The 22,665-nt window shown below is 35.5% G+C and overlaps 1 protein-coding gene across 1 annotated transcript in view; it reads left to right on the top strand.

Annotated features, from left to right (window-relative positions):
* Positions 1-22,442, top strand: part of SCML2 (Scm polycomb group protein like 2) — a 47,725-nt gene extending 25,283 nt beyond the window's left edge. The window contains exons 6-13 of the mRNA XM_003791929.1: positions 1,661-1,875; positions 4,863-4,986; positions 6,456-6,659; positions 7,703-7,891; positions 16,804-16,920; positions 17,565-17,798; positions 20,216-20,367; positions 22,314-22,442. Coding sequence (XP_003791977.1) covers positions 1,661-1,875; positions 4,863-4,986; positions 6,456-6,659; positions 7,703-7,891; positions 16,804-16,920; positions 17,565-17,798; positions 20,216-20,367; positions 22,314-22,442 — 1,364 coding nt within the window. The remainder of the gene's footprint in view (positions 1-1,660; positions 1,876-4,862; positions 4,987-6,455; positions 6,660-7,702; positions 7,892-16,803; positions 16,921-17,564; positions 17,799-20,215; positions 20,368-22,313) is intronic.
* The last annotated feature ends 223 nt before the right edge of the window (positions 22,443-22,665 follow it).

Below are 22,665 nucleotides of genomic sequence, written 5' to 3'. Positions count from 1 at the left end.
TTGGAGGCTGAAAATATCTTTCATTTATTCAGTGAATATTTTTTTGTAGATTTCCTGTACTCGTAGGTCCTGTCATAAATCAACCTGGCATAAGAATTTGAACCCAGATCTAGAGCCCAATCTATTCCTCTTCTTCAAAGTATTCAGAGTAGGGGACTAGAACTGTAGAGATCAATAGATTGGTCAAGAGAATGAATATTAATTTAGATTTGATAACTAGGTCATTAGCTACCTTGGAATAGAATTTCTTTAAAATACATTTTGGGGGAGCTGGGCATGGTGGTTCACTCCTATAATCCTAGCACTCTGGGAGGCCAAGGTGGGCAGATCGCCTGAGCTCAGGAGTTTAAGATCAGCCTGAGCAAGAGAAAGACTGCATCTCTACTAAAAATGAAAAAATAGCCGGACATTGTGGCCAATACCTATAGTCCCAGCTACTTGAGAGGCTGAGGCAGAAGGATCACTTGAGCCCGTGAGTTTGAGGTTGCTATGAGCTTTGCATGCCACAGCACTCTACCCAGGGCGATGGAGTGAGACACTTTCTCAAAAAAACAAACTAACAAAACAAACAAACAAAAATAACAAATTAAGAGGCTCAGCACCCATAGCACAGTGCTGGCCGCATATGCTGAAGTTGGTGAGTTCAAACCCTGCCCAGACCAGCTAACCAACAATGACAACTGCAACAAAAAATATCTGGGTGTTGTGGCGAGTGCCTGTAGTCCCAGCTACTTGGGAGGCTGAGGCAAGAGAATTGATTGAGCCCAAGAGTTTAAGGTTGCTGTGAGTTGTAATGCCATGGCACTCTACTGAGGGCGACATAATGACTCTGTCTCAAAAAAAAAAAAAATAATAAGAAAGAAGAATCTGTTTGAGGGAAGAAAAGCTTATTACAGGGGCTAAAGAAACAGTCATAAGGAAATTGAAGTATCAAGGTTAAGTGATTCTTCTTGGTATTTTGGTAATAGGAGGAGGGAATTCACTCAAAGGCTTGAAATAGACCAGAAACAGTGAGGTAATTTCAAAATAAGAGATACGTGAAGGTTGTAAGAGAGAGCTAGGAGTTGAGGATCAAGTGATTAAATATGTTGAAGAAAGAAGAGATAATTGAAACCACAATATCCCATAGGAACCAAAGAAGATAGATGTTAAGGCATAAATAGAAGTTAGACTTAGAAAAGTAGAGAGAAAACTTTTTGACACAACAGAAAAAAGATGAGAATGATTGAAAATAAAATTATTTCAAGATGAAGAAATGGGATTGTTAAGGCCACTCCCAAAAGATAGCAATTTATCTTATCGTAAAGTAGAAGTCATTTGCTGAATGGAATAGAGACAGACGCCTGTAGCTCAGTGGCTAGGGCACCAGCCACATACACCAGAGCTGGCGGGTTTGAACTCAGCCTGGGCCTGCCAAACAACAGTGACAACTAGAACCAAAAAATGGCCAGGCATTCTGGCGGGCACCTGTAGTCCCAGCTACTTGGGAGGCTGAGGCTGGAGAATTGCTTGGACCCAGGAGTTGGAGGTTGCTTTGAGCTGTGACGCCACGGCACTGTATTGAGGACAACATAGTGAGACTGCCCCCCCCCCCCCAAAAAAGACAATACCTTAACTGTGTCATTTACTTTAATATTTTTTTGTTGTGTTTTGTTCTCAGTTTCTGCTACAAAGAATACAGGAAAAACTCAGTCTTCTTCCAAAGCGACCCAGCGTTCAATGCAGTCTTCATCGAAAACTGCTCTACCATCACCAGCACAGCTGCCCAGGAGGTCAGGTCGAATTAAAGCATCTGGAAGTACTTCTGTCACCCAAAAGGGCAGTTCTCTTAAAAATGTCACACCAAAGAAAAAAGGTGTAACCTCAGCGAAAAAGGTTAGTTGTGTCTCCTACTAATTTATATTGTAGGTCTTTATGGTGTATTTATAACATACAATTCAGGAATTTACTAAGTATGATGAGGGTCCTTAGGAATGTAGGAATGTACTAGAGTACCTAGTCTCTTTAAGGTCTCACATAGCTATTGAGAGATTGATATTTCTTTGTTTGGATAAATTTAAAACTTCTTGTAGTGTTCTGTTTCTGTAAAAGTACTGCGTGGGTGATGGTTAATTTAAAACTCAGTATAGTTTAAAAATCAATGTGAAGTGGATTTTACTGTATGTAGATTATACCTCAATAAACTGGAGGAAGGGTAGGAATCAATTTGATACATTCAGTAATGCTGGAGTCACATCCTACCTACCTTTAACTACCTGAAGATACTGAAGAGTGAATGGAAGCAGACAGATTCTGGTGGCAGGGGGAGTATACACTAAGAGAAGGAGTGTTATACAAAATGAGTTTCCATTTTTGTGGTTTTTAGCCTTGAGTCAAGTATACTTTGTGTAGCATGTGAGGAAGCAGGGTATTAGTAGAAAATATTCAAAGAATATTCAGATAATTTTTAAAAAGACAGGAAAGGAGGAATAAAAGAACACAACACAGAGGAGACAAATAGAAAGCAAAAATAAAGTGGCAGACCCAGACCCAAACATGTTGATAATTGTGTTAAAAGTTAGTGGAATAAAATCTCCAATTAAAAGATTATCAGAATGGATTTCTAGAAGACCCAAATATATCCTATTTATAAGAGATGCACTCTAAATTTATATACAGAATCTTCTCAGATCTGTTGGGGCTGACTGTATTAAATTTCAGTGGCATACAATATTTTATTTTTGTTTCAACTACTGTTTACAGTATGGAACAAAATAACAGCATTTTGATTAAAAATATTTATATTGATACTGTATTCTTATTTTAAAACATTTAAAATTTATAAAATAAAAATCAGAACCCAGTTAAACTATGTATTTCAAATATATACAAGTTGTAAACATTGAAAAATACCAGATTATTCTAATACAAATCATATCAGATGAAATGTTTTATTTATTTTACTATCTAGTTCCAGAATTTTTTTTGGATTAGTATAAGGGCACATATGATTAGATTACATTGTGTTTGTTAGGTAAGGTCCAAGTTGTAGTTGAGCCCTTTGGAGGTGTGCCATATACCCCTATATTGTGCCCATTAGGTGACAGCTTATCAAACCCCCTCTCTCCTCCTCCTTTCCTGATGCAATTTTTTAAATGAAAAATAAAATTAAAAGCTAATAAGTGAAATTTAAAATGAAATATGTTAAATGCATTTTAAAAAATTAACATGCGTGTGTATTTTCCAGCTGCTGAAAAAATTCTTTGTGATGAGTTGGCATAATGGTAAAGTTATAACTCCAAACAGTTTCTTCTGACTCCTTTATTTTCTGATTTCAGTTCTAATTTGATCATTTTTAAGAGATCTCTTTGAAAACAGTATTTAGTGGTGGGAGGGAGAAAGAGACAGGTACTCTAATCTTACTTGGTAATAAACTCTAATTTTTTTGTTTCAAATACAGCATTTCAGTTCACTTTATCTTCTTTAGCTTCGTTATTTTACCATGAAAAGATGAAGATTTTCTTGCAGTTACTCAACATCCTTGTTTTAGTACTTCTGTGTTCATAGTTTGGTTATTCAACGTCTTTCAAGTAAAAAATTTTTCTTGCCACAGACTCATTCCTTGCCAGCTGTCATTTTCTACCTTTCCTTAAGGATTCTAGAAGTAGAGAAGTACATTTTCTATATATGTGTACCTTTGATCAATTTTCAGTGTTTCTAAATAAATACCTTTGTTCAATTTCAGATTTTTTAAATATTGAAAGAGATTATTAACACAATAATTATATTTCATTACTTAAAAATAGTATCATTTAGGGCGGCACCTGTGGCTCAGTGAGTTGGGTGCCGGCCCCATATATTGAGGGTCATGGGTTCAAACCCGGCCCTAGTCAAACTGCAACAAAAAAATAGCTGGGCGTTGTGGCGGGCGCCTGTAGTCCCAGCTACTTGGGAGGCTGAGGCAAGAGAATCACCTAAGCCCAGGAGTTAGAGGTTGCTGTAAGCTGTGACACCACAGCACTCTACGGAGGTCTATAAGTGAAACTCTGTCTCTACAGAAAAAAAATAGTATCATTTACTAGAATATTGTGAATGCAAATGACAATCATTATTAAGAAAATAAATTTCAATAATACTGAGTGTTATCCTAATTTTTGCTCCTTTGTTCCAGTCTTTTATTAATAAATGTCCTCTGTTATTACCTTTTCTAGGCACAAGAGTTGATATTAGAGAGTCATGTTTGGAGGTAGCTCCTACAAAACCCCAAGAGTTGATATAAAATAAAACATCAGTGATGTCTAATTATGCTCAGTAGACATTTGGTTCTTCTATATAGTAGGCATAATTTCGTATAGACTTCTACAAGCCACTTATAATTTTGCCAAAATTGTATGAATGTAGAGAAATGCAGGCTAGATGCAATGAAGACTAAGTGAGCAACTGCTTTTTAAATATAAGCTCTGATTTTCACTTTGGGATTTTTTTTTTCTCTGTTAGATAGATTGCTCTGGGTTAGAGATTTACAGACTTTTCTTTAGCAGTGTGAATAAAAGTTGTCTTACAGGGAGCACAAAGTAAAATAAGTTTTACAGAGTAAACTAATTAGGCTAAGGAGTGATTGGTTGGAGCAGGGAATAGGGTAGAGAAACCGAATCATTTTGGTCTCTTTGTCCCCTACCTAGATAGTTTGTGGGCTTCTGAACAGCTCAGTTTAGAAAGTATTGTAGTTCATGACAGACACAGGTGTTTCCAACCTTGAGGACTTCTGATAACTGATAATTTTGCAAGCCTATGATGTCTATAACTTTCTGACTTCCTTACCTAAGTATATTTTAATGGTTGGTATATACTTGTGTTCCCCTCCCCCCTTTTTTTTTAAACAGGAGAAATTTATTCCTGTGATGTGTTCTACATCTGCAACTTCTATAGCTTCTCTGGCCAGAGAGCGTGGCTATTCATCTGAAAGGGATGCTTCTGTTGGGTCATCAAAAATAGTGATGTCTACAGGTAAATTAGTATTTTTAAAAGAGTATAAAATTGCTAATCTTTTATTTTGTATTATTTCCAGTGTCTTTGAAATCCTGGAAATAAGAGAAAAAAAGATGATAATAGTAAACATTTATTTTAGCATTTTTTTTTTTTGAGGCAGAATCTCACTTTGTTGCCCAGGATAGAGTGTCGTGGCATCAGCCTAGTTTACAGCAACCTCAAACTCCTTAGTGTTCAGGTGATCCCTCTCCTTCAGCCTCCTACCCACCACAATGCCTGGCTAATTTTTTTTACTTTTAGTAGAGATGGGATTTCCTTTTTGCTCAGGCTGATCTGGAACTCCTGAGCTCAATGGATCTTCCTGATGATTAAGAGGCTTCTCCCACTTAAGCCTACCAGAGTGCCAGAATTACAGTGTAAGCCACTGTGCCTGGCCTTCTTTTAGCATTTTTTATATTAAAGTATTTGATGCTAAGGAAAAATATTCTGTTTAAATATATAATGCACTTGAAAATTCATTTACCTTTAATGTATTTTATGCATTTAAGTAAGAAAATGTACATCATTGTCAAATCTATTCTTGTTTTCTCTTAATCTTATTTCAAAAATTTTTTTTTATATTATGTGTGTTTTCAAAACTACCTCGAACTTTGTTTTAAAGCTTTTTAAATTTTTTTGGGATAGTCTCATTATGTTGCCCTCAGTAGAATGCCATGGCGTCATAGCTCATAGCAACCTCAAACTCTTAGGCTTAAGCAGTTCTCTTGCCTCAGCCTCCCAAGTAGCTGGAACTACAGGTGGCCCACCACAACGCCCAGCTATTTTTTGTTGCAGTTGTCATTGTTGGTTAGCTGGCCTGGCCTGGCTGCCAACCCGCTAGCTCTGGTATATGTGGCTAGCGCCATAACCACTGTGCTAGGGCACCAACCCACTAAGGAAAAATTTTATATATGGAAGGGACATTTTTATTTTCTTAAACTTAATGAAACAAATTTCTCTATCATTAGAAGTTACTGTGACATATAGCTTAAATTACTTGGTTACTTTAGAAAATAAAATTGAGGTGTGATATCGGAGATTTAAAAGAAATTCAACCAATATGTATACCAGTATGACCAGTTTTGAAATTGAAATTTTGGTTCATCTAACTTTATGCCATTTCATATAATGTGGGAATGTGTGAAGAATTGTTTAATGGTGATGCTCCTAAAACTTCTATAGTTTTTTTTTTAAAGTAAGTTTGGATAAGAGTCTAAAAAATTGAATAAATATTTTGATTGTTTCTTTGCAGGTTTAATATTTTTACATGAATCTGAAAATATACTTACCTATTTTTAGGTAGTAGAAATGATCATTGATTGTAACTATATTTAGGTTCTCTTTGAGTAAAGTGGCTAATGGGATATAGTAATTGATTATGTAGCATTTTCATAAAATTCCTTTTAATCAGTCTCATTATTATGTCTGTATATATATTTTTCCTCAAGTCTGTGTCTATATAAACAAACATGGAAACTGTGGCCCTTACTTGGATCCAAGGAAAATCCAAGTACTTCCTGACCACTTTGGCCCAGGCCCAGTGAATGTGGTTCTCCGTCGGATCGTGCAGGCCCTTGTGGATTGTGCCTTTCAGTCTAAGATTGTTTTTGGATTCCTTAAGCCAGATAATCGTGGAGGAGAAGTGATAACTGGTATGCTCATCCTTTATTCAGCTTTTTTTTCAAATTTGAGTTTAGATTTCAAGAAGGATAGGACTTTATTTTTTAACCAATCCCATGACAGATTAAGAAGGCTAGGATTTTATAATATATAGATTATAGTATTTATGTTCTGTTAACTATAATATTGTAATATTTATTATATAGGCTTATAATAGTTATGTTTATAGACTTTTAGCCCTGATTTGGAAAATTTACTTTCAAAATAGACCAAATAATGCCAGAGTAATATTGTAAATTAATGTCAAAGGTACAGATGTTTTCCTTTTTTTTTTTTTTTTTTTTTTTTTTTGTAACAGAGTCTCAAGCTGTCACCCTGGGTAGAGTGCTATGGTGTCATAGCTCACAGCAACCTCAAACAGGCTTAAGCGATTTTCTTGCGTCAGCCTTCCAAGTAGCTGGGACTACAGGCTCCAACCACAACGCCTGGCCATTTTTTGTTGTTGCTGCAGTTGTCATTGTTTTATCTGGCTTGAGCCAGGTTCGAACCTGTCAGCCTCTGTGTATGTGGCCGGTGCCCTACCCACTGAACTATGGGCCTGCCAGTTTTCCTTTTCCTTGATGTTTTAAGCTCACTAATACCTTAGTTGATAATATATGTTAATTTTTATAGAAAATAGACTGATCTATAAGAAGCTCTAAATAAAAATGTGACTTAGGAAGTCATTATGAGATAAGATGCAGGTGGGTGTTTTCTATGATAATTTGATCAGATGCCATGACATTTGTACCCATGGAATGTTTGGAATAGAAGCAAGTATTATAAATCAGTGACTTTCTGTTGTTTTTGTTAACATCATGAATATTTTTCAATGAGAATGTTTTTATCAATATAGGCTATTGTGTTTGAATGAGAGGAACCCTTTATAATTTATAATTTAAGATTATTCCCTTGTGAATTGCAAAAACTACAAATTAGATTTATAAGACATTTCCTAAATTAATGGGAGTTTTTGTTAATGTTGTATTTCTTGTTTCTGTAAGATGACTGTGGCTCCTTTCTTTTCCTCCAATAGCCTCTTTTGATGGGGAAACTCATTCCGTTCAGCTCCCTCCAGTGAATAGTGCGTCATTTGCTCTTCGCTTTCTTGAGACCCTCTGCCACAGCATGGAGTGTGTTAACCTTTTGAGCAGCAAGCCTTTTAGCTCTTATAAGCGTCCTTCTACTTCTGCTTCTACCCCTGCGGAGCAAGAGGTTAAACAAGGTGAGAGAAAATGTAAATTTTTACACTATATTTCTATTTAACATGAGAATCTTGTGTCCTCGAAGTAAACACTTTAGCCATAATGAACTCATTAGAAATGTGTACTATATATCAATGGCTGTTCATTAAAAAAACGGGAAGGTAATTTCTTGTTGTATTCATAATAGATTTGAACATCAAAGCCAGTGGGTTATGTTTGGCATCTTTGTGACTAGCTCACAGAGTTACACATTTTCTGTTAGATTAAGATGTGGCTTTAAAGTTACTGACCTTTATAATCTTAAAAAGTTAGCAAGGCATGTTAAATCCATTGGCTGTGAAGATGAAGATTTTGTTACATTTAGAGATGTGACAACTGAGTGACATAAGTTTAATGTTTAAGCCATGGTTGCCTCTATTCCATAAGAACTCCAACCTACTGTCTATGTAAGAGGATAGTCTAGTCCTGTAGAACCAAAAGCCCATTTCTTGCTTCTGATCTTTGAAGCTAGAAAGCTCTTTGAACTTAAATGTTCTTTTTTATTTGGGAGAGATTTGTCCCTTTTTCATCGGACTCATGAAAGCTAACTGTGTTCCACTTACCATGGCAAGATTATGTGTGGATCTTTTAAGAGTGCCTGAAGTTCTCAGGTATTGTATCCTCATGGTTTTCCAGCCAGGGCATGCTGATTCTGGAAACACAGGGTATCATCACAGACTCTCTGTTTAAGTCTAGGTATTCTCATTTGCATTCCACTCAAATGTAAAGCTTGAGTACCATCTCTTCTTAAGTTCCCTCTATTTTTTTTTTCTATTCCTCCACACCTTCCCTGATAAACCTTATCTCCTGTATTTAAGTGAGATCTCTTATATTCATCTCCTTTCCATTTTTTGGTCACTATCAGCTTCAGAACCTTATTAAAGCATTCTTTGTTTTGGTAAAGTCGTCTCCTAACTGGAAACCCTTTTCCAGTTTCTCCCCTTTGGGGTAGTTGCCAAATGAATCTTTTAAAAATAAAGTTGTGATACTATGACATCTGTGTAAAAGTATACATGAAGAGGCAGTGGAATGGAAAGAGCACAGGTATTGGAGTTTGTCAGACTTGGGTTCCAATGCTGACCTTATAATCTATATACTGAAAAGGCATGAAGTCTGCTAGGCCTGAATTTTAATCGAAATCCTACTGTTAACTAGCTTTGTGCCCATAGACAAAGTACCAAGACTGAGTCTCAATTTCCTTATCTACAAAGTGGATACCTCTTGAGTTGTGAGATTAAAAGTAAGGTTGCAAAGCCTAGCATGAAATAGAAGCAATAAAAAAGGTAGCTGCCAGAGCTAAGAGGAAGAGTAAAAGTTCATGCTCTTATATGATGTTATATCCTTTTTTTCCTTCTTAAGAGGTGAGAGATCATCAAAAATGGTAGGAAAATTGGAAGATGGGTAGAAAGGGAATGGCCGCCTGTGTAGGAAGAGAGTTGTATGTATATTTGATAGATTTTTCTAAGAACTTTTGGGGGGGGATGAGTTAAGAGAAGTTGAAAAGTACAGTTTTCTGGTTTATTGCGCAAAGTATTAAGAGACCTAGTGATTTATATAACTCCAGTCTTTGAAAGATTTTACAGAAAATGTAATTCTTTTCAAATTGAACACAATGATTTTTCAGGTTGGCCAAATAACTGGAATAGACAACTACTTGAAAAAATACACTGAGTAAATAATATTATTATAAATTATTTTTAGGTTTTATTAGTTTTCACTCATGAGCGTAGCTATTTGAAAATGGCTTTGAACTGGAACATTTATGCTTTTCTTAAGTCAGTTTATAGTTAAAGAAATTACATATAAATGTTGTGAAGTTGATTCTTACTAAGATTTCATATCTAGTATTCCATTTATTTTTCATCTTTTGAGTAAGTGTCTAAAAATATTAAGGCAGAGTGCTCTTCTTAGGAGACTTCAGTTCTGACATTCATTTTTTCATATTTAGCAGTAGTCATTTTTAAGGTAAAATTACTAAAGTATAACATACATGGAGAAAAATGTATGCAAAATATAATACAACTTGGTTAGTTTTCCCAAAGTGAACAAACACACCTCTGTAACGAGATTCTGGTTGAAAAAGTAAACATTACCAGTACAGTAGAAGCAATCCTAATGTTAAACACCCTTCTTTATACACTACTACTCATTTTCCACAAGGATAACTGTTGTCCTGATGACTTCTAGTGCTATATACTAATTTTTCCCTGGTTTTGAACTTTTTTTAAAAAAGAATTATACAGCATATACTATTTTGCGTCTAGCGCTCTTTTTGCTCAACATTTTTGTTTGTAAGTTTATCTGTATTGTTGCAGGTAGTCAGATCCTTCATTCTCATTGCTGTATTGTATAAATATGAGATATTCTATGTTTAAATAAATATTGTATTGTATAGACTTGCCCCCATGATATGGAGCCATTTGGGTACTTTCTGTTTTGTGCCCTAATAAGTAGTATTACTGTGAACTTTCTAGTATGTGTATTTTGGTGAAATATGTATGCCTTTCTGTTCTTTATCTAGGAGTAGAATTGCTAAGTCATAGACATATATAAGTTCAGCTTTAGCAGATACTGCCAAAGAGTTTTTGTCCGAAGTGATTGCCTTCATTTTTCTCCCCTATTAACCATCTGCTTCTTTGTTTAATAGATTCTAATTATTGGGTGAAGTTTTTGATTCTTTGATCTTTTCTGCCCATTTTTCTTGTTTTCTTGAATATATTGATCAAAATTACATAGTTCTTGTTGCTGACAGCAGTAGTTTTTCTTTCAATTATTGGTTATATGCTCTCCCTTCTTTGCAGTCTGTTATTTTTTTGTTAGTTGAACATTGTGTATAAAAGATCTACAGAGGCTCCAGATTTCTACCTGAGAGGATTTCCTCTTTTCTTTTTTATGCAAAAAGAGAGAGGGCTCATTCCAATTAGTGATTAAACTGCATTGGGGCTGAATTGCTGTGTTAATAAGACTCAGTTTATCTCTGGTTCTTTCCTGTTCTTCAGGTATTACCCTCCCAGGCTTTTGATTGAGACCCTGGCAATTCTCTAACTCCTTACCTCTGAAAGCAAATTGTACCTTTTTTTTTTTTTTAATAGTCTGAGTCTTGCTCTGTCACCCAGGCTGGAATGCAGTGGCACTATCATAGCTTACTGTAGCATTGGACCCCCTGGACTAAGGCATTCTCCCAGAAATTGTACTTTCGGCCTTTAGAGGTTTGCAGCTAAATCTTTTTTTTTTTTTTTTTTTACTTGGCAGAGCCCTCTGCCTGAGTCTCATGCTATTTTCATTGCAGGTGCCAAGAATCAGCAAATTCCCACAGGGAAAAACATTTGACGAAATCTTCATTTTAAACTACAATGGTTCTTCCCTCTCTGGAATTTGAATTTATTAGTTCCTGTGACTGCTATACCTTTAGGATGCATTTCTTATAATAACTATCGAGCTATAATTCATATACCATAATTACATCCTTTTGAAGTATAATACAATTCAGTGGTTTTTAGTATATTCACAGAGTTATCACCACTATCTAATTCCAGAACATTGTCATCACCCCAAGAAGAAATCCCATACTCCAACATTCTCCAATCTCTCCTCTCCTCACCCTCTGGAAACTATTAATCTACTTTCTGTCATTATATTAATGGAATCATACAGTATGTATTGTTTTGTGTGTGGCTTCTTTCATTTAACATAATGTTTTCAAGGCTCATCTATCTGGTAGCATGTAGCATTACTCATTTCTTTTTATGGATAAATATTTTGTGGTATGGGTATCTCACAATTGGTTTATTCATCATTTGATGGATTTTTAGATTATTTCTACTTTTTGGCTATTAGGAACACTGCTGCAGTGAACATTTGTGTACAACTATTTGTATAGATACATGTTCTCTGTTCTTTTGGGTATAAACCCAGGAGTAGAATTTCTGGGTCATACATGTAGGTCACTGTGTGTAAGTTTTGAGACAGTGTTATGGTCCATTATTTCACTTTCAAGAAACACAATTGACAGCATCCTTTCTGATTCACCTATGTAAGTTCAACATGTTTGACTTATTGGTGTTGCTGGAAGGGCTTTATTTGTTTCTATCCCCATGGGTATTATATTTCTTGATTTTTGTGTATCTCAAAACTTTGGTAATTACCCACATAGTTAATTCAGGATTTACCTTGTTGAGAAACCAACAGACTTTTCCAAAGAGGCTATACTATTATATTTTACATTCCCATCCATAGTGTATGAGGGTTCCAGTTTGTCTACATCCTTGTCAACACTTACTGTTGTCCATATTTATTATAGCCATCCTAGTGGGTATGAAATAGCATCTCATTATGATTTGATTTGCATTTCCCTAAGGGCTGATTTTTAGCATCTTTTATTGCATTTATTGGCCATTCATGTATCTTCTTTGACCAGTCTATGACCATACTACCCTGAATGTGCAAAGCTGGGTTGGGACTGGATAGTATTGGATAGCAGACCAAGGTGGATATACTAGGTGCTTGTAGGCTTAAAGAATAATCCTTTGCTCATTTTTAAGTGGGTCCTTTGTCTTTTTATTGTTGAATTGTAAGAGTTCTTTTTATATTCTAGATACAGTTCCCATATCAGATACATGCCTTGCAGATACCTGTATCTTATCCCATTCTTTGGGCTGTCTTGTCACTCTTAATGGTGTTATTTGAAGCACAAAAATTTTTAATTTGTGTGAAGTTCAATTTATTTTTTCTTTTATTACTTTTTCTTTTAGTGTCATATCTAAACAACCATTGCCTAATCCATATTTACAAAGATTTGCTCCTATATTTTCTCTGAAGAATTTTATAGTTTACCTTTTACACTTATGTCATCAATTCATTTTAAGTTAATTTTTGTATATTTTGTGAAGTCGGGGTCCAATTTCATTCTTTTGTATGTGAATATCCAATTGTCCTAGCACCATTTATTGACAAACTTTACCTATTGATTTGTTTTAGCATCCTTGTTAAAAATCAATTGACTATAAATGTATTAACTTATTCTAGACTCTCAATTCTGTTTCTGTTTTATTGATCTATATGTCTATTGTGATAGGCTGATGACTGTAGCTTTTTGTAGTAAGTTTTGTCATTGGGAAGTGTGAGTCCTCCAACTTGGTTCTTGTTTTTCAAGGTTATTTTTGGCTATTTTGGGTCTCCTGCATTTCCATATGAGTTTTAGGGTCAGCTCATCAATTTCTGCAAAGAAGCCAGCTCAGATTTTTTAATAGGGGTTATGTTGAATCTGTAGATCAATTTGAAAAGTATTGCCAGCTTAATAGTATTAAGTCTTCCAGTAGATGAACATGGGGGCTGTCTTTCCATTTATTTAGGTCCTTATCTCAAACATGTCTTAAAGTTTTCAGAGAACACATCTTGTACTCTTTTCAATAAATTTGTCCCTACTCCTTTTCATACTCTTGTAAATGGAATTAGTTTCTTAATTTCAGTTTTGAATTATTCATTGTAAGTGTATAGAAATATGATTGGCTTTTTATATTGATTTTGTATTCTGCAATCTTGCTGAATTCATTTATTCTCATAGTTGTGTGTGGTGTATTCCTTATGATTTTCTAAATATAAATTCCTGTCATCTGTGAATAGAAATGTTTTTTATTCCCTTCCAATCTGGGTGCCTTTTATTTATTTTTCCTACCAGTTACCATGTCTAGATATTAGACACTCTAGTACAGTATTGTAGAAGTGATGAGAGTGGATATCTTTGTCTTCTTCCTGATCTTAATTAGGGGAGGAGTATTTAATCTTTTACCATTAAGCATTATGTTAGCTTTGTGTTTTTCATATATGCTCTTTATCAGGTCTGCTCTTAGCTTATTGAGAATTTTTATTATGAAAGGGTGTTTAGTTTTGTTCAAGTACTTTTTTTCTATGTCTATTGAGATGATCGTGTGATTTTGGTCCTTTATTCAGTTAATAACAGCATATTATATTGCTGTTTCATATCTTGAACCAACCTTCCATCCCTGGGATAAGTCCCACTTGATAATGGTGTATAATCCTTTTCATGTGTGATTGGATTCAGTTTGCTAGTGTTTTGTTGAGGATTATTTTTCTATGCATTCATAAGGGATATTGATCTGTAATTTTCTTTCTTATAATGTCTTTTGTTTGGCTTTAGCATCAGGGTAATATATTGGCTTCACAGACTGAATTTGGAAATGTTCTCTTCTGGTTTTTAAATGGTTTTACAAAGGATTGGGGCTAATTCTTTTTAGATGTTTGGTAGAATTTACCAGTAAAGTCATCTGGGCCTGGGCTTTACTTTGTAAGAAGTTTTAAAGATTACTTATTTGGTAATTTTACTTAATTTAGATCTATTCAGGTTTTTTATTTCTTCCTAAGTCAGTTTCAGTAGTTTACATATTTCTAGGAATTTTTCAGTTTCATCTACGTTATCTAGTTTGTTGGCATACAGTTGTTCTTAGTATTCTCATATATTTCTATTTATTTGTGTAAGGTATGATTTTTCTACTTTCATTTCTGATTTTAGTAATTTGAGTCTTCTGTCTTATTTTCTTGGCCAATATAACTAAAACTTTCTAAGTTTTATTGATCTTTTCAAAGAACCAACTTTTGGTTTCATTGATTTTTCTCTATTATCTTTCTGTTTTTTATTTCTCCATTTTTATTATGTCTTCCTTCTGCTTCCTATGATTTATTTTGCTCTTCTTTCCTAGTTTCTTAAGGTAGAAAGCTTAGATTACTGATTTTGAGAGCTTTCTTCTTTGTAACATAGGTGTTTAAGGCAATAAATTTCCCCCAAGCACAGATTTTAACTGCATTCTGTAAGTTCTATGTTACGTTTTCATTCATTTCAGAGGGTTTTTTTGCAGTTTTTGGCCAGGGCTAGGTTTGAACCCGCCACCTCTAGTATATGGGGCCGGCACCCTACTCCTTTGAGCCGTAGGAGCCGCCCTTTTTCAGAGAATTTTTTAAATTTCATTTTTAATTTCTTCTTTTATGCATTGTTTACTTAGGAGTGTACTGTTTAATTTCCACTTATTCATTAAATTTCCAGGTTTGTTTCTGTTACTCTTAATTTTTTTCCATTGTGGTTGAGGAACATAGTTTGTATGGTTTCAATGCTTATGAATATATTAAGATTTAACTTATGGCATCCCACATATGGTCTTTCTTCTAGAATGTTGCGTATGCACTTGAGAAGAATATATATTCTGCTCTTGTTGGATGGAGGTTCTAAAGATATATGTGAGATGTAGTTGTTTAGTAGTGCTGTTCAGTTCTTCTATGTCTGTGTTGATCTTTTACCTACTTGTTTTATCCATTGTTAAAAGTGAGGTATGGTAGTCTGACTATTATTGTTGAAATGCCTATTATTCCTTTCAGTATTAGTTTTTTGCTTCATATATTTGGAGTTCTGTTGTTAGGTGCATATATACATTAGAACCTCCATAGTTGATCCCTCCTTAAGTTGACCTAATTCTTACAGAAGGGACATACACTATAGGTATGTGTCAGTACCATAGGCTTAGTTCCTACCTTAGCTTACTACAAAACCCAGAAGCAGAAGTCAGTAGTTAATTTTATGTTTGTTCCAGCCCCAGATAGTAGAGCATATAGCAGCATCCTAAACTTTTCAAAAAGAAAGCACTAGTATATTATAATAAAAGATACGTAAAGACTTTTTCTAATATTGCCAAGATTTTGAAGAAACAAATATCTATGGAAAACTATACTATAGCACTAGCATTTCCCATACTATTAAGTGAATAAAAATATAATATTATAATGTATATCTTTCCTTGGAATTTCAACATCTTAATTATAGAAATATATGTCATGCATCATATGTGTTGCCTGTTGGTTTTATAGTCCATGATTAAAAATAAAACTCAAGTAGTAAGAGCTTGAGTATATAATTCGTTATGACATAACCTTTATTTTTTAAAAAAAAACAGAAAAACAGGATATATCAGAAAGTGAAGGCATCAGAGGATCTCCTGAACAACTTAAGCCGTTTATGCCTTGTTATCCTCCTTCTCCTGTGTTTTCCAAATCACCGATGATGATGTCTGCATTCCAAGGTAAATGCCATTTACATGTTCCAGGGTTGGGAAGAAAAGTTCTTCTACTGCCACTTACATTTGTATTCATTCAGTTACTAGATTGCTGAAGGTTGCTCATCATATGATTTCAGTGCCCCCAGCCAAAATTTTGAACCAGATGAAGCTTGACTTTGGTACTTCATCTTTGCAGTCTTTCCTCCCTTTTGAGGTTTATTATCAGAATTTTTAGATTTCTGTTATACCTTATTTGTCCTTTTAGTTGGAGGTTAAACCAAGATAATGTTGATACTTAGGATATAATTGATAATTCAAATTATAATCATTTTCACAATCATGCTTAAAGAGTGATCCTTTAGGTAGAATTACATTTGGTTGAATGATAAGTTAAGCAATAGAGTTATAAGGGTAGCCCTAGCCCAAGATTATTGTCTAAAAAATGGAGTGTATCCTTTATACCCTGTCTTTTTAACTTTTGTTAAGTCTTAAATCCTCTAGCTCATGGAAACAATTTTTCCAACCCTTTTTAGACAGACTATAATGGGTTGCCTCGCTGTCTTCTGAAGTATTTAGAGATATCTGATGGCCTAGAATAAAAAATCCTAGACATACTCCTTCTGGAAATGCTTTTAATCCTTGAATATTATTTCAGTGGAAATATTTAATAGGATGAAATAAACACATTATTTGTGAACAGTCAGATAATTGACAAATTACTGATAAAGTTATGGTAGTCAAATTATTTAGAAACAGAAGTATTTCATATTGATGATATGAAAATTATTGAGTATATAATTCATTATAACAGAACCCTTTTTTTTTTAAACAAGCAGCAAAAGAGGGTACATTAGAAAAGAAAAGCATGAAACGATCTGCTGAAGAACCTCTGTCTTCTGTGGTTCCTCTTTCTCCTAAGGTTCCCAAACCACTGATGGATACATTTAAAGGTAAATGGCATTTACATGTCCCAGGATTGGGAAGAAAAGTTCTTCTACTGCCACATACATATACTCTTGGGATGGTAGTATTAGGGGTAGGGAGACGAATTTGCCCAAATAAGTTTGGCAGTTAGGCTGCTACTTTGGCAGCTTTGTTGAGTACTTCAGTCCTTTCAGAAGTGTACAGCTGTCATTTCTACTCAGATAAAAAATAATCACAACAACCTTTTTTATTCAGTTTTGTATCGCCAGAAACTGGTAGAAGAAAAATAGAAAAACCTAGTAAAAGTGTTAACTGCCCAGCTAGTAAGCAAATGTTAGAAACCAACAGTATGATCATATAATAACAAATCGTCATGAAGAACTGCCTTCTTAAAAATGAATGCCTTAGTGAGGTGTTCACAGCTTTGGTAGCAAGACTGGCAAGGGATAGTAAGTTACCATGAAAAATCTAGGTGATTTCATAGAATCAATGTGTCCATTGGTATAAATGCCAAGGAAGGGATGGCCCATGTTCTTGGTGTTAGATGTTTGTGGTTCAGTATAGCATCAGTTAAGTGAACTGTTGTTGGGGATGGGATTTTCGACCTTTTCATAGTATATGTGAGCTGCAAATCTATTGAAGATAACGTTCTTTGTTTTTTTCCCTGTAGAAGAAGAAATACATCCTGAGGGAGATGGCATGCCAAAAGAGGAAAAGCTTTCTGAAGATTCTGATAAATTGTCAACACACTCAGAAAGTGCCTTGCGTCTTGCCCGTGGAAGTATTATGCATGCTACTACTTCAGTCTCCAGAGATAATTCTGAAAATATGACAGTCACTTCAGGTTCACCACTAGTGGGGAGCGCATCATTCACCACATTCCAAATGCCAAAGAAAAACGAAGGTATATTTAAAAACCATTATTTTTGTCTTTCCCCTTGAGGTTTGCATACCCAACAGTATCCCCTGAGAGTGTATCACATTGGAGAAAGTGCTCAAATTGGGGAGGACAGGTCCTGCCTTTCACTTTACTGTTAGAGGGATGCTCCAATCCTCATGGCATCACAGAACTCTTCTCTGAGGATCTGGATCATCAACTATGTCTCTGATAGAAACTTTTCAGATTATCTCAGATTAGTGGTTCTTGAACAGCTGTAATTTACCATTTCCTTGGTACTACCTAGATTCAAAAACTTCCCATGACTCTGGGGACTGGAAAGACACACTCCCTCTTTCTGGTGTATCTTCTTTCTCTTGAGCCCTTTCCTGGTCCCAGCCTGCATGTGGTCCCTAGATCTGGGCTTTGACATACTGTTGGTATAGCCACAGCATTTCCACATTGTCCACATCCTTAGATCTACCAGGAAGATGGGGCACGCATAAACAGGGCAGTATCCTGTTGCCATTTGGAAAGAGGCAGACCGGTCTTCCATCTGTAATATGTATTACAAACAGGGCTAATACCCTGTGCCCTTTAAGGATTAAGGATGAAGAAGAGTGAGGGCGGGAATAAGTACTTCATCCTTTCCTCCAAGTAGTCATCTAGGCAAGGCTGAGGAGTGAAGGAAGTAGGAACCAAATAATTCTCTTGCCTTTCACCACAGATGTTATCTATGGTCAACCATGCTATGCACATGCTGTGACACAATGTTATCTCATCCTCCACCCCTCTTTGTAGATTGTCTCTGTTTTTAGAATGACATTGTTTGTTTCCAGAAAGTCTAAAGAAAGGTGCTTATTCCATAAGGGGTAGTATACCCTGAATTCTTAAGTATTTTCACAAAGTATGACCTTTTAAAGACAGGTCTTCTTAGTAAAAGGCTCTACAAGGTTATTTCTAATGCTGAACATCTTATTTCCAGATGTTTGCCTAATCACGTTCATGCCAAAATAGCCTGGTGTTGGGCTTCAGAAGGCTAACTTTTGGTCTTCCTAGCAATGGGAAGACTAGTAGTAATAAAATTACTAGTAATTTACTTAATTGGTAATAGAAATGGTAACTTAGTGGTAACAATGGTATTACATGAGAATAGAAATCCTAATAATTTTCATTACTATCTGAAATTATGTACCAGGCACATAATATCTTATATGGCCTCATATGTTATATCATTATAACAATTCCTTGAAATGTAGATGCTGGTAAACATTTTTAGGTGAGAAATCTGAAGTCATTTGGCTAAGGTCCTTCAGCTAGAAAGTGGCTAGGCCAGTCCTTGAACCCACACTCTGGCTCTAGGACCATACTCTTTACTCCTGTGCTACCTGCATATCCAGAGAATAGGTAAATATTTCACTTGAAAACTGTCTAGAGCAGGGGTGTCCGACCTGGGGTCCACAGGCCACATGCTGATTTTGTGAAGACTTTTTTTTTTTGCTTTTCTGTGGTGTTGGGTATCACAAAGAGTATGCACAGGCCATATTTATTTTTCCTAATCAGATGTTGTTAGTGTTTGTGTATTTAATTTTTAAAAAGGTTCACCCCTGGTCTAGAGATACCATTACTGTTATTTTCTTTAAGATGTTGGAACTGTTACTTAACACTGAACCTACTCCTAATAGCCAGTAATGCTCACACAGCATCTTGTCCTGCCCCATTATTTGAATGAAAGAAATTGCTAACCTTTATTATGGGATAGAAATCCAATAACACGGGGGAGGGCAGGAATAACTTTCATTGTATTTATTTCAGAAATATTTGTTAATATCCCAGTATTTACTACCCTGCATAAAGAAAGCAAAGCCATTCAGGAGAAACACATATCTAGACTTTATTTTTCACATGATTAATTTGTTTCATACAATTATTCTAATAACAGAACTGTAATGTTTATAGACTTCTCTGATTGTTTTGAAGGTATGAGCCCAATTAAATTATTTTTCTATAAGTCTAAAAAGAGAAAATCTTATGGTTCTATTAGAAATCATATCTTTATATATAGTTTATCTGTAGTAATCTGTAAAACTAGTTACATCATATTCCAGACATGCTAGATGCTGATGAAAGAAAACAGAAATCCCACAAAAATGTAAATTAATTTATAGATAGGGTTCGCCTTGGCAATAATTGTTTTGCTGTTTAAATTATGTCTTTGCTGAGTTAAAGGAGATGGTGTTTCTGTCTAAATTGTCAGAATGCTGTAGCCATCCTCACATCTTTTTATAGGCTTTTACTAGATTTTACGGTTAGAGTCTTGAGTACTGGCTGGGGTACTTAACAGAACATTCCAGGAATGAGACCACTGTTCCCTACTTAACATTTCTTCTTTCAGGATAATAATTAGGTCAAGTATGATTTGTCTTTTTTCCCCCCTATTGAAGATCCAAGTTATATAGGTGTACCTGACCCCAGTGCCCTGAAACAAGAAGTCTCTAAGGACCCTTCAACCTGGTCTGTGGATGAAGTGATACTGTTTATGAAACATACAGATCCTCAAATAGCAGGCCCACTCGCTGACCTCTTCAGGCAACATGTAATGTATCTTTTGATCCGGTTTTCCTGCCATAATGCCTTTGACCTCTGTGCAGGCCCTTCAAATGGATACTGTGTGGATGGTGGGGGAACCCTATTGACTGATTTTTCCATATGTAAGAAAGGTTATTTTTCTCAAAGTTAGATTCTAAATGGTGGATAAATAGTCTGTTTTTAGAATGGATATTTAGGCTTGGCACCTGTAGCTCAGCAGCTAGGGCACCAGGCGCATACACCGGAGCTGGCAGGTTCCAATCCAGCCCATATGTGCCAATCAACAATGACAACTACAACCAAAAAATAGCCGGGTGTTGTGGTGGGCGCCTGTAGTCCCAACTACTTGGGAGGCTGAGGCAAGAGAATCACCTAAGTCCAGGAGTTTGGGGTTGCTGTGAGCTGTGATGCCATGGCACTCTACCGAGTGCAATAGAGTGAGACTCTGTCTCTACCAAAAAGAAAAAAGGTGGCACCTGTGGCTCAGTGGGTAGGGTGCTGACCCCATATACTGAAGGTGGTGGGTTTGAACCCAGCCCCTGCCAGCTAAAACAGCAATGAAAACTTCAGCAGCAGCAACAACAACAACAAAAGCTGGGCCTTGTAGTGGGCGCCTGTAGTCCCAGCTACTTGGGAGGCTGAGGCAAGAGAATCACTTAAGCCCAAGATTGGTTGGAGGTTGCTATGAGCTATGATGCTATAGCACTCTACCGATGGTGACAAAGGGAGACTCTGTCTCAAAAAATAAAAAAATTAATAAATAAAATGGATGTTTAAGTGCCTAATACACAAACGGCCATAAGTTCTTACCAGATGATGATAGAGCAGCATCGCTTCTTTTGTCATGACAGATACAAGGATCCTCCCATCCCACCTGCTCCCAGCTGGGTCTCAGGACCATGAATATGAGGGTGACTACAAGCTATAAGAGGGTGTCCTCCTTCTGATGATATCCAGTGAATTCAGCAACTGTTTAAGATTAAATGGGGTCGTGCCTGTGGCTAAAAGGAGTAGGGTGCCGGCCCCATATACCGGAGGTGGCAGGTTCAAACCCGGACCTGGCCAAAAACTGCAAAAAAAAAAAGATTAAATGCAGCTTTGTTTTAAACAGGAACTCACGGATACCAAATACTGTGACATAAATTGGTCAATTAAGGTGATAGAGAATTTCAGTAGGAGGGCAGCACCTGTGGCTCAAGGAGTAGGGCACTGGCCCCATATGCTGGAGGTGGCGGGTTCAAGCCCAGCCCCAGCCAAAAACTGAAAAAAAAAAAAGAATTTCAGGAGGATGCCTTGTGACAATTAAGTAATAGTTTCAGTGTTTTCTAACAAATTAAATTAGTGATCTAATATCTGAGGTACCTTTTTCAATATTCTAAGAAAATCAGTAGTTTTAGCATCTAATTTCAGACAAATGACTATTAGCTTTCAACATAAAGACAGCATCGTATAGCACATTTACAGTTGCATTGATGCTGACATATTCCCAGGCCTTCTCAGAAAGTTAATGACTGTCTGAAATTCATTTCTGTTGTTCATAGTTTTTGACTCTTTGTCATAGATATATGTAGTATTTTATTCAATATATAGTATTAAAATGTTTGATGCCTATTATATTTTTTGAAAATGCAAGGTTAAATTTCCTTTGTCTTACAATTAGAAGTAAATTTATAAATTATCAATGCTTCACTGTATAATTACATATATTTTTTCTTTTTTCTTTTTTTAATTATTTTTATTGTTAAATCATGTTTGTGTACATTAATACTATCATGGGGTACAGTGTGGTGTTTAGCCATCATAGGAAAGCTATAAATTACATTTTTAATAGTTTTAAGGACATAAATGCATATGCAGGGAATACCTATCTGGAATGTTCAGCTACTCTTGTACATGTTCTTCTCATAGACAAATATGAAAACATTAATTATGGTAATTTCCTTTTCTTTGTAGGAAATTGATGGGAAGGCTCTGCTACTACTCAAGAGTGATATGATAATGAAGTATATGGGGCTGAAGCTGGGGCCAGCATTGAAGTTATGTTACTACATTGAAAAACTTAAAGAAGGAAAATATAATTGAAAAAAATGTATAAGTTTAGGTTGGACATAATTCTCAGGTTTACTGATAATGTTTAAAAGTATTTTTCTTCTCTTAGCGGTTTTATAGAAGGTTCCTATAAAAGTATTTTATCAGAATTACAGAACTAAGCAGTTCAGTCTACTTCTTTAAGAACCATTTGATGTGTTAGCATTTTCAAAGTGGAAATTTGTTATTTTTCTTTTTGTTATTTTCATTGTACAAT

This window comes from Otolemur garnettii, unplaced genomic scaffold (assembly GCF_000181295.1).
Source record: "Otolemur garnettii isolate 467f Iridium unplaced genomic scaffold, OtoGar3 scaffold00051, whole genome shotgun sequence".
Lineage (NCBI taxonomy): Eukaryota > Metazoa > Chordata > Mammalia > Primates > Galagidae > Otolemur > Otolemur garnettii.
Note: the sequence above shows the minus strand (reverse complement) of the source record. Positions and strands in the feature narration are given on the sequence as shown.